Genomic DNA, 10497 nt, shown 5'->3' with positions numbered 1-10497 from the left:
AGAGCTGGTGTATTAGAAGGAATTTGCACTGTGAAAAGTGCAGGAAACACTGATGGCACCACCAAAGTTCACTGATGCAGGCTTAGATAGCTTCTGTAGTGGCTTCATGTCCTGGTTTCATCTGGGACAGTTACGTTTCTTCATAGTAGTTAGTGAGAAGCTGTGTTTGGATTTGTGCTAAGAAGAAGGCTGATCACATACTGATGCTTATAGCTGCTGCCAGGACAGTCAAGGACTTTTCAGCTTCTCTGCTGTGCCAGTGTCTCAGGTGCAGGAGAAGCTGGGAGGGAGCACAGCCCTGATGACTAGCCTGGGATTCAACCTCAGGTTTAGAACTGAGACACAAATTGGCCAGTGCTCTATTCCATATCGTGCATGCCATGCCCAGGATAGAGATAAGGCTCTGTCTGGAAGTTCTGCCGTCCATGCCATGGATACTCAGGCTCTTATCTCTGCTCTGGGATTGAGGTTTTGGGACTCTCCCTGCTCCAGGATCATTAGCTGACAATGAGCTGAGCCTTGGTCATTGGGTGGTAAGCAATATCACTGTGCATCACTTGTATATTTATATATTTGCATATATTCCTATTATTATCATTGTTATTAACCTTATTAATTTTAGTTTTGTTGTAGTTCAGTTATTAAATTGTTTTTATCTCAACCCATGAGTCTATTTTCCCTTTCCCCCTTTAATACTCTCCCCCATCCCCAGGAGGGCAGAGGGTGAGCGAGCTGCTGGGTGGTCTTCGATGTTGGCTGAGTGCATTAAAGCAGAACACCTAATCAGATCTTGGTCCGCTTATCTCCCCTTTGAAGTTGTTGTCTCAAAGTCTGTGTGGCTTGAAAGTTAGGAGGAACAAAACCAATGCTAGCCAAGTCCTTTTTGCGTGTTGCTGCTCCTGTGTTAATGCAGCTGTAGCAATAAGTCTTCATTGTTTTTTGCTTAGCTTTTAGTGTAGAACTTTTCTATTGAAGTTAGAAAATGAGAAAGTAACAATGATTATTGATCTTACTTATTTGAAGTTGACATTTTTTCCATTTTTTCTGAGTTTTGTAAGACACTGAAATTAATACCACTCTTTTGTGCAATTTGCATGTTCCTGAGAAATTTTTTTTCTTGTTTGTTTTCACCTTTTGGTTAATGAAAAGATCTATTCAGTGACTGTAAGAACTACTGAGATTTCTTTTGTTTTTACCATCAATATTCACTAACTTTACTTTAGATTAATAATATGACCTGGTTTTCTTAGTATCAGGAATGATACAATCTAGCACTTTTGAATGGTGAGGTTTTCTAGCTATTTCTATACTGACTTAGTGACTTGTGTGTGAGCTGTCACATTAGCTTTGAATATATTTGCAGTACCTATGTAAGCATAACTTCACATTTATGTAATCTTCTAATGTATATGTGATTAAAAAATGGTAGCTATTTTCTGCAGTTTTAGTGAAAAACTTTTGTATGTAAATACACTTAAGCTTATTTAGTGAATAGTAGCAGTTATTAAATAACTTCTAATTTTGAGACTAATCTAATTAATCTGTGCCTGATGGGCACTTTAATGATGTGGATGGTAATCACCTCTACCACATGCTGTCAGTCCTGGCTCCTGCGTCAGTGGCAGGTGGGTTCAGGATGAAAATGCTGAGAGCCAGCAGTGTACTAAACATGATTCAACAGGTCCTCACTTTGCGATGTCTTCTAGTGGTAGACCTAGACAAGATCATCTGCTTTGCTGCTTCTGATCTCTCTGCACCAGCCAATGATGACTTGCACACCTCTGACTTCACAAGGGGCAGTTCTTCATTTTCATCTCTGCTGTAGTGCAAGTCCCTGGCATTGCCCAGAACATTGGTACCTCGTTTTAATGTGGCTGTATAATCAAACCCTTTGTCCTGAACTGCTCCATGTTCCTTCCATGTCTATGAAGAAGTGTTTTCTTGGAAATAGCGTGGTAGATTGTACAAGCAGAGGTTTCTTTTTCTGAATACTGCAAATCATAGAATCATAGAACGGTTTGGGTTGCAAAGGACCTCAAAGATCATCCCATTCCAAACCCCCCTGCCATGGGTAGGGACGCCTCCCACTAGCCCAGGTTGCTCAAAGCCTCATCCAGCCTGGCCTTGAACCCCTCCAGGGATGGGGCATCCACAACTTCCCTGGGCAACCTGTTCCAGTGTCTCCCTACCAGCTCCGGCTTCTGTTGCCCCAGGGAGGTCCAAGGACTCCATGTATTCTTGTCTAGCTTGTCTGGCTCTGGCTTAAGGCCTAACTCTGTTGAGCTGTTGTCAAAGCTACTGAATATGGAGCCTATCTGAGGTATAGTGTTACTCAAAACAAGTCCTGAGGGAAACCTTGAGGTAAAGCCAGACATCCAAATGGAAGAGATACAGAGAACGGTGGATATTCCACTCCATTCCATGTCCACAAGAAAATGTCATAAACATGATCTTCTTCAAAATCAATCTGCAGATTTAATTCTTGGACAGTGGGTGTTGCTTGGGCACTTGTAGATTCTTTTTTGTTTCTATAAAGAACAATAAATTACAAATGGTGTTTACCTTAAAAACAAGGTCAGAATGGAGTTAATAGATTTCCAGTTTTATTTTGAGAGCATTTTGCTTATTTTGTTATTTATGCAAAGTATTGTGCCTGAAGATGTACAATGAATCACCCACCTGGGGTTAAATTCACATAGGCAACTACACTGAGCTAAGTTCTTTTCTTACAAGACTGGAGATCTCCATTTATAGGTTCAAGACATCAAGTACTGACAATGTGGATCAGAATGAACGTGTTGCGTATTCTCTACAACAAGCTAATTGCTGCTTAAAAATTGATTAAATTCTGAAAACCATAGAAGTTTGCTGAAGTGATCGCTGGAGGTTTTCCTTTTTCCTTTCTTGCTCTTTTTATTCTCTTTGCAGCTAACTGAAAACTGTCTCTGTAGCCTTCTGTGTTTTCTTTCCAGCTTATTGAAACTTCTTTTTCTTGATGTTACTTTCATAAAGACTACACTGCTTTAATTTATAATTTTCATTGTGACTTTCATTGCTGCAATTAAGTGGCTAATTGAACAGTTTATAATGTGTATGCCTAATTGCTTCTGCAAGAGGTTAACTGTGAAACGCACAGAAAATTAACACACAAAATGTTGCCTAGGTTACCTTTTACTGAGTAAAGCCTCAGAGATTTTGTTTACTTTGCTGTTTATGGGCAATGAAACTCCTGAAGACATTTTAATATGAAACTTCCTTTGATACTGAATCTTAGATGCCAACTACAGTGTACTATGGCATAGTGTAAAAAACTTCCATGAAACATAAGCGTAGAAAATATGTCGGGCGTTTGGGGTCCAACCTGCATTAAAAGATGTAAGTCTGCAGTTAAACTTTTCCTGTTTATCCTTCAAAAATACAGAGCAGCAATTTGTGGGGGGTTTTTTTATTGTCTTTGATAAAAATAGAGCAAAACTAATACTAGCCTCTAAGAATATCTCCAATGGGTTTCTCACTGAATAAATAGAAGTTTAATCTGCCTCTGCTATTTATAAAAATACATAGGCTTTAAAACAGCTGTTATGCCAAAAAAATCGTGAAGTACTGGTCATATGGAAGACTGTTTCCAGTTGTTCCTTGGACTCTGCACTGAGTGAAATGGAAAGCAGCACATTGTAAGATCAAATCTGATAGAAACTTAGAAAAATATAAAGTTCTCAAGTGGATCTTCAGAGTTATAATTTAAAAATAAATTAGGGGTTTAAAGTAAAAATTTTATTATTATTAAAGTAATGTAATCATTATTTTATCATACAGATTGTGTTTATGATAGACCTAAAGCAGAATGAGAAGAGAAAAAAGCAATAGTGTGAATGTAGGAAGAAACTTTCTTGTTTGTTTTTAAAACCTTTTCTGTATAAGTAAATATTGCTGACTAAAAAGAAAAGTTGTCTTTACAAGATATGTGTGGATATGCTGCAGTTGGCAAATCTTTGTTTTCAGCCAGATAGGTCTGTAAATGTGTTTCCTGTATACCTTCCCACCTTCTTGTCACCCCAGTGGTAAAACACCAAATAGCTTCTTTGAAGTATCTGTTGGCTAGTAGAGGCTGTACAATACTACTCTTATAAACTATGTTACTTTCTTTTCCTCTACGTTTTAACTACTACCCTTCCCTATTTCTTTACCACTTCTGAAATTCACCTCTTTCCCCTTTGTAAATCATACTCGCTTTCCTTCTGTAGTCTGCTTGGTCACAGGCCTGTACATTTTTGTTCTAGTTCTGGTTTTTAATGTTATTTTCTTCCATCCTGGAGGTACACCTGATGTTAATGATGCAGGCAAATATTCTATAAAAAGTCTAGATAGGCATCTTCCTTTTTATTACATGTAAGTGTCCTAAGAGCTTTCAATTTACTCAAGTTATTCATACTGTATTTGAAATTTTTCTAACTCTATTAACTTTAATATGTGTTTCTTCCACACAGGATTTAACAATTCTGAACGTATGTGTGACAAAGAGTTCATAATACGCAGAGCGGCCACGAATCGTGTCCTAAATGTCTTGCGCCACTGGGTCTCCAAGCACTCTCAGGTATTCTCCTGTTGCAGCCTCCTCCTCCGTATCTGTAATAAGTCTGCATTCTCCCTACAAAATACTTTTAAGCAGTGCTGCTGTATGGTGTAGTGGAGGTTAAACAGCCTGAAAAGCCAGTGCTGTAAACATAATATGGAAAATTAGCTTATAAAAACACACTGTTAAGCAAGTGAAGAATCCTCAATCTAGCCTTGCAAAGCTCTCCAGAAAATATCCAGTTACATTATTCCTGATGGCATTGTGTGTGAGTGCTTGACTGTTGTAATATGTGTTGAAATACATAATGAGCAGGCTGGGTTAATCTTTCAGATTGTCAGCATGCATGCTACAGGCAGCTTGCTTCAGTTACTTCAGCTGAATGTGTTAAAATACTGGTGTTTGCATACAGATATTTAATTGTTGTGAATCATATACAGAAAGAGGCACGAGTCCTTCACGTTGGTCCTTCTACAACCATGACAGGACTGTGGGTCTGATTCATGATCGTAAAACTGTGTTGGCAGAGGGAGGGGAAAAAAAAATCTGAGTAGCTAGTAACATTTCATAGACAGCCATGTCCTTGAAGCTGCCAGGTGAGACACAAGTTGGAAGCTTCTGGCATGCCTGTAGAAGACTACTAGGAAAATTATTGAAAGAAACAAGGGAGCAATAGAGAGAAAGAAGGAAGGAAGGAAAGAAAGAACGAGGGAGGGATGGAAAGCACTTTGGAGGCAGATGAAATATTTTTGTATGCCTTGAATAGATAGTACTTCATGGCAATTATAGACTGCTTTGTCACTACATGCTAATAATCAAGAACACTTGATCGAGAAGGGGTTTATTGCACAGCCAACTGTGGTAATGTCAAACTCTCCTATGTCAAACTCAATTCCCTTTTTTCCATGTAATAGGTTTAATTTTTATAGAGGTCAAGTTTGCTATAGAACGAAGTCTTTAAGACAAGTGGGGAAATTGGTTGTGTTTGAAAAGCTCAACAGCCCAGAAGAGATTAATAAAACTCTCTTGGTATCATGGGAATGATTAAATGTTTGTAGTTATTGGAAAAAACTTATGTACACCAAGTTTTCTTTGACTACCTGTTAAATTAAAATAATTCCATGGCAAAATCTTGAGCTTAATAGGTATGGCAGAAGTCTGTTATTACTGCTCTGTGTCACAGTAGCGTACTGTGCATAATTACCGTGTACTTCCCACAGTTCGTATTAAGGAAATGCTATGAGTCGAGTCGACCCTCTATGCTAACTAAAAGATAGTTAACTAGTGTGGTTGTGAAAATATTAGGCGTCATCAGACTTTGGTCTACATAAAGCAACTGTCTGCAACTAGTTAGACTGAAGCTTAAGTTTCAGAACTGACCCTAATTGAATTACGATGATTCTCTATCATAAAAGTAACTGTGAAGAGTGTAAGCATACTCTCTCATTGTAGCAATTTACTGAAAATTATGTTTTCTATAAAAATACAAGTGTTCTGTTTCCATTTCAAAAGTACCCATAAAACACAAAAACATAATATTGTCCTGAATACTTTTGCACCTACTTTTGCATAATGTTTACAATTAGTATTCCTTTAAAAATATTAAGAGGACAAGAGTAAAAATTCAACATTCTGCATTTTTAAGGTGGAAGCTATTACCTGGACTTCTTAGTCAGTCACTGCCTTTTATTTTTTCCATGGCAAGAGTGGCAGATTTTAATTCTCTAGCTCTCTTAATCAAGTATTCCAATATCACAAGTATTTTAAAATGCAAGGGCTTTGGCACAGAAAGTAATGAATGCTACAGCAACAGAGCATGTAATCAGCTTTTTGTGCTGTTTACTTGTGAGAATAGGGAGAGAGAAAGGTACAGAAGACCTCAGCAAACCAGAAATGACTGACTAGTTTCTGACAAAAAAAATGGGACAGGACTGCTTTAAGGAAGGCAAGTGAAGGATTACTGTCTGGCCAAATAGTATGAAATGTTGGCAGTAAAGATATATAGTCCTGAGAGAGCAGTAGCTCAGAGCCTCATTTTACAATAACAACACAGACTGCAAGCCAGAGTAGTCTTCGGCACCAGTGTCTGGTGAAGAAGTGCTTATTAGATTTCCAAAATGATAGAACAATGTAAGTACTAAAATTCCCGGACATCAACAGACCTGCCAAAAACTTTATTACATTTTAAGGTATTTGCATCATTCTCTGGCCACTTAGTGCATTTGAGACAACCTTCGTCTTCATCAGCAGGCAAGGGCAGGTTTTATTCTCTTTAAAAAAAAAAAAAAAAGTTTACAAAATAAGTTGATATTTGCAAAGATAAATGTGTAATTCCGTATGCTTTGCTGATATGGTTTTCTCTCCACTTGGCTTTGAATTTGGTTTTGCTGCAAAAACTCCCAACACACAATAGACAATTTCTGTCCTCTGTGAGAGAATTTTCTCCCACTGTCTGGTAGGCTGTTTTCCTTTTGATGTGCCTGAGATCCTTGTGGTCGTTGCTAGCCTGCGCCACTGTAAAAGAGGACCTGCTGCACAGTTTTTTTCTGCCAGAATGCCATTTTCTTATTACTAGATGTAAAGAGAAGCAAAGGCATTAGATGGGTAAACTGTGGGTGTTTAGTTCTCTTTTTAGGGTGTGAGATGCTACTACAGACATATCCCATATTGCAGCATGTGAGTAACTCTGTTTTGGTGCTCTCTGATTTACCAGTGACAGACAATTCTCTAAAAGTTATTTGTATGCCTAAATAATTGTACTGATTTATTGTGTTCTAGTGCAGCACATGAGGTGCTGCACAGTCAAATAGGAGTGTACGGGCTACATTCAGAAATGTGTGCAATGTAAAGAGACTCGCGTACAACCGTCTGTTAAAAGTGCTCTTACATATATCATCCCACTTAGTTATTCCTTGCCCTCCATCCCTCCCTCTGCATCCCTTTGGCTCACTTTAGTGTGCTGCTCTCAAGCGTGTAATAACATGGGGTCAGGGTTAGTGCATGAACCAAGGGCTAGAGGAATCATCCAAACAAATGGTTCAAAGCCTTGTGTTTTCTCACTTTTCTCTAGCAAATCCTTGGCCAGGGTTTGGAGGGTCTTTCCTCTGCTGGGCTATGGAATAAATTAGCTTCCTACAGTATCTTGCAACTGTGTCAAAACCACAGTTGTGGATGTTTCAGGATTGTTCTTTTTTTAAAGCATGTGTTTTTTTAAACTTATCTGAGTGTGGACAGTATTGAATATGTAAACTTGTCTGTGGCCAGAAAACAGAATAATTTAAATTAACAATTCAGCCTATTAGGTGAGGATGTGCTTTCATAAAGCGGTCTTGTTATCTTGAAATCACACTAAACAATGCTTAGGAAAAGGATTAGTTGTTTTTAAAACTTGGGTCATACACTGTAGGAGCCACATTTAATTTCCAAGTAAATATATAGTGATAATGCCAGATCTGCAGCCCTTTCAGGAGGGCAGAAGGAACTAATTAATGTCTCCAGGAGCTCCCAAGGCACAGATAAAAATTTGGAAAAAAAAATGTCCTCACATAATGTGACACATACCTTTTGTTTTTACCACACTGAGCAAGAGGAGTCAAACCTGTATTGCTCATCAGCCAAAATTAGCACAGCATGAAAGATGGCTCGTTTAGGTTTTCCAGGGCTTTTTATTTACATTTTTGTTCTCTTCATACCCTATCCTTCCTCTTTTTCTCCCTCCTCTCCTCTGTCTTTTTCATTCAGACACCAACAAACCAATAAAGCTTTCTTTTTGCCCAAAATAACAGCAGAATGTTCGTGTTTACATTTTGTTTTTAAAATGTAATTGAGAGGAACAGTGTAGGATTCTCCTGTTGTAAACAACGAACACAGAAATGACGAGGCAGGCAGTCATTGTGAAGACAACAGTGTTGATGGGAATGGAAAGGACTTGCGAGGATAAAACTCCCGCTGACTCCTGTAGAGATGGAAAAATAGGAAGGGAGAAAGAGGCCAAGAGAAGAAAGTCTTTGTATGATTTTCGTTATCCTAGTGGGGTCTTGCAGCCCCATTTGCTTTGTTTCATGTCTTTTATCTAAACACTTCATGTTAGAAAATCAAGGTTGTCTTCTGCTTCTGTGGCAAGCAGATTGAAATGGAACTTGTCCAAGGAGAAAGCTTTCACATCTGCCGATGAAGAAAGTGAGGCTGGCTCCTCCAGACTTTACAGTTTTGAATGACAGTTGGGTGCTTGTTCCTGTTGGCTTCTTTCAAGATCTCAGCTGGAATGAATTGGCAAATCTTAACTCTCTTACAAACTAGATGGCTTCCATACAGTGACAGTAAGTTACCCCAAGACCTGGGGAGCAGACCAAGGCTTGAATTTTGAGAGTATAGGTCATGATCTTGTGCCCTATTCCTGTCTTGCTCAAGCTATGAAATAATCTACTGCAAGTAGTTTTCTTGCTCATACTGCCAAAGCTGTGTTCGGTTTTCCATAGAAGGTTTGGCAGATGTAGTTACTGATAGCACTTAGGGGTTATGAAGGACACCTGTATACATACAATTGTCCAAGAAAATATTATTTCAGTTAGTTAAAATAGTTTTAGAGTACATGAATTGGCCAATTCAATTTTGTGGATTAGAATAAAAAGTAAGATAAAAAATCCTTTATACAAGCCCCACTTGGCCCATGTTTAAAGGCATAAAGTAATGAATGTGATGCCTGTCAAAGTTACACTAAGTTTATTATGTAAATGTGAACAAGTTACACTTAAGATAGAGTTATTGTACAATCGCAAAATGTGCTGTATTTTAACTGCATTTCAAATAAACACTTAGGATCTGTGGCCTCTGCCTTGAAACAGCAAAGAAATTTCTGGGGATCCTCCTGAAATAAACACATGTCGTGACATGAACGGTAAACTGAAGAAACAGAGAGGTTGCCCCAGAGAGAGGCAGAGCAAGGGAACCCTGAGTGAGCCTTCCAGCATGCTGTTGGTTACTTAGTGAAGAAATCCAGTTTGCATAAACTTATGCCCTTTGGTTATGCATTGAATAGTAATGCACTTAATTGCTGCTATGCTCTGTCCAAATGTTGCAGAAGCATAAGGGTTTGCTATACAATGACCCTCCAGGGAATGTGAGTCACCCCCAGAACAGCAGCCAAGCTTGCAGTCAGTCAAACTAATTAGCGGTACTCTGCACCCACTTCTGCTGGAGCCTGACAGGTCCTTCTTCACTGAGGTCTTTCTGCAAAGCTCTTGAACGTACTACATCCCAGGACTTAGAGGCAGGGATGTCATATTTCATATGTGCCCTGAATGCTTTAATCTGACAATACGTAATGGCTAGATTCTTCTTTCAAGGTTTCTTTGTACGAGAGGGTTACGCAGAGCGTGGATAAGAAGACATTTGTATTGTACGTGCTGAGAATTACTTGGTCATGCTATTAACATAGCTTGTACTTTTAACCTGATTACTTCTCATGAGGAGTGCCAGACTAATGTTGATGATGTAGAATCAGGACTGGCACTCTTCCCCAGGTGACTGTCTCTTTGCACTTGAAAATTACTGGAAGACAAAGCTTTTTCTTGAAGTAAGCCAAATTTACTTCAAGTTCAGGAATGAATTTTCCTCATAGCCAGTTGTAAGTTTTAAGTTAAAAGTTATATCTTTTTCCATGTGTGCAAATGTTTTGTTGCAGGTGAATTTATAAACATTTCTCTGAGCACAATTGTATGTGATAGTTTAAGTGCGCTTTTGTGCTGGAAAATTAAATATTACTGTAGAAGACTGCAACACTGGAATACCTTAAATTAACTCTGATAGAGTTTGACTAGCTGTGTACAAGATTAAGAATCTACCCATCTACTTAAAAATATTCCAAATTCCTTGTAAACAGTCTTTCGGTAGATCTCTCTCCCCTCCTGGACATCTCCAATACT

The 10497-nt window shown here is 38.5% G+C and overlaps 1 protein-coding gene across 1 annotated transcript in view; it reads left to right on the top strand.

Moving 5' to 3' along the window:
• Nucleotides 1-4487: 4487 nt before the first annotated feature.
• Nucleotides 4488-10497, top strand: part of LOC104464865 (ras-specific guanine nucleotide-releasing factor 2-like) — a gene marked incomplete at its 5' end in the record, with an annotated part of 24981 nt that continues 18971 nt past the window's right edge. Inside the window, one exon of the mRNA XM_010077744.1 lies at nt 4488-4594. Within this exon, the coding sequence (XP_010076046.1) occupies nt 4488-4594 (107 nt within the window). The remainder of the gene's footprint in view (nt 4595-10497) is intronic.

The sequence above is a fragment of the Pterocles gutturalis genome, unplaced genomic scaffold, assembly GCF_000699245.1.
Source record: "Pterocles gutturalis isolate BGI_N339 unplaced genomic scaffold, ASM69924v1 scaffold3306, whole genome shotgun sequence".
NCBI lineage: Eukaryota > Metazoa > Chordata > Aves > Pterocliformes > Pteroclidae > Pterocles > Pterocles gutturalis.
This window is presented reverse-complemented; position numbering and strand designations above follow the sequence as displayed.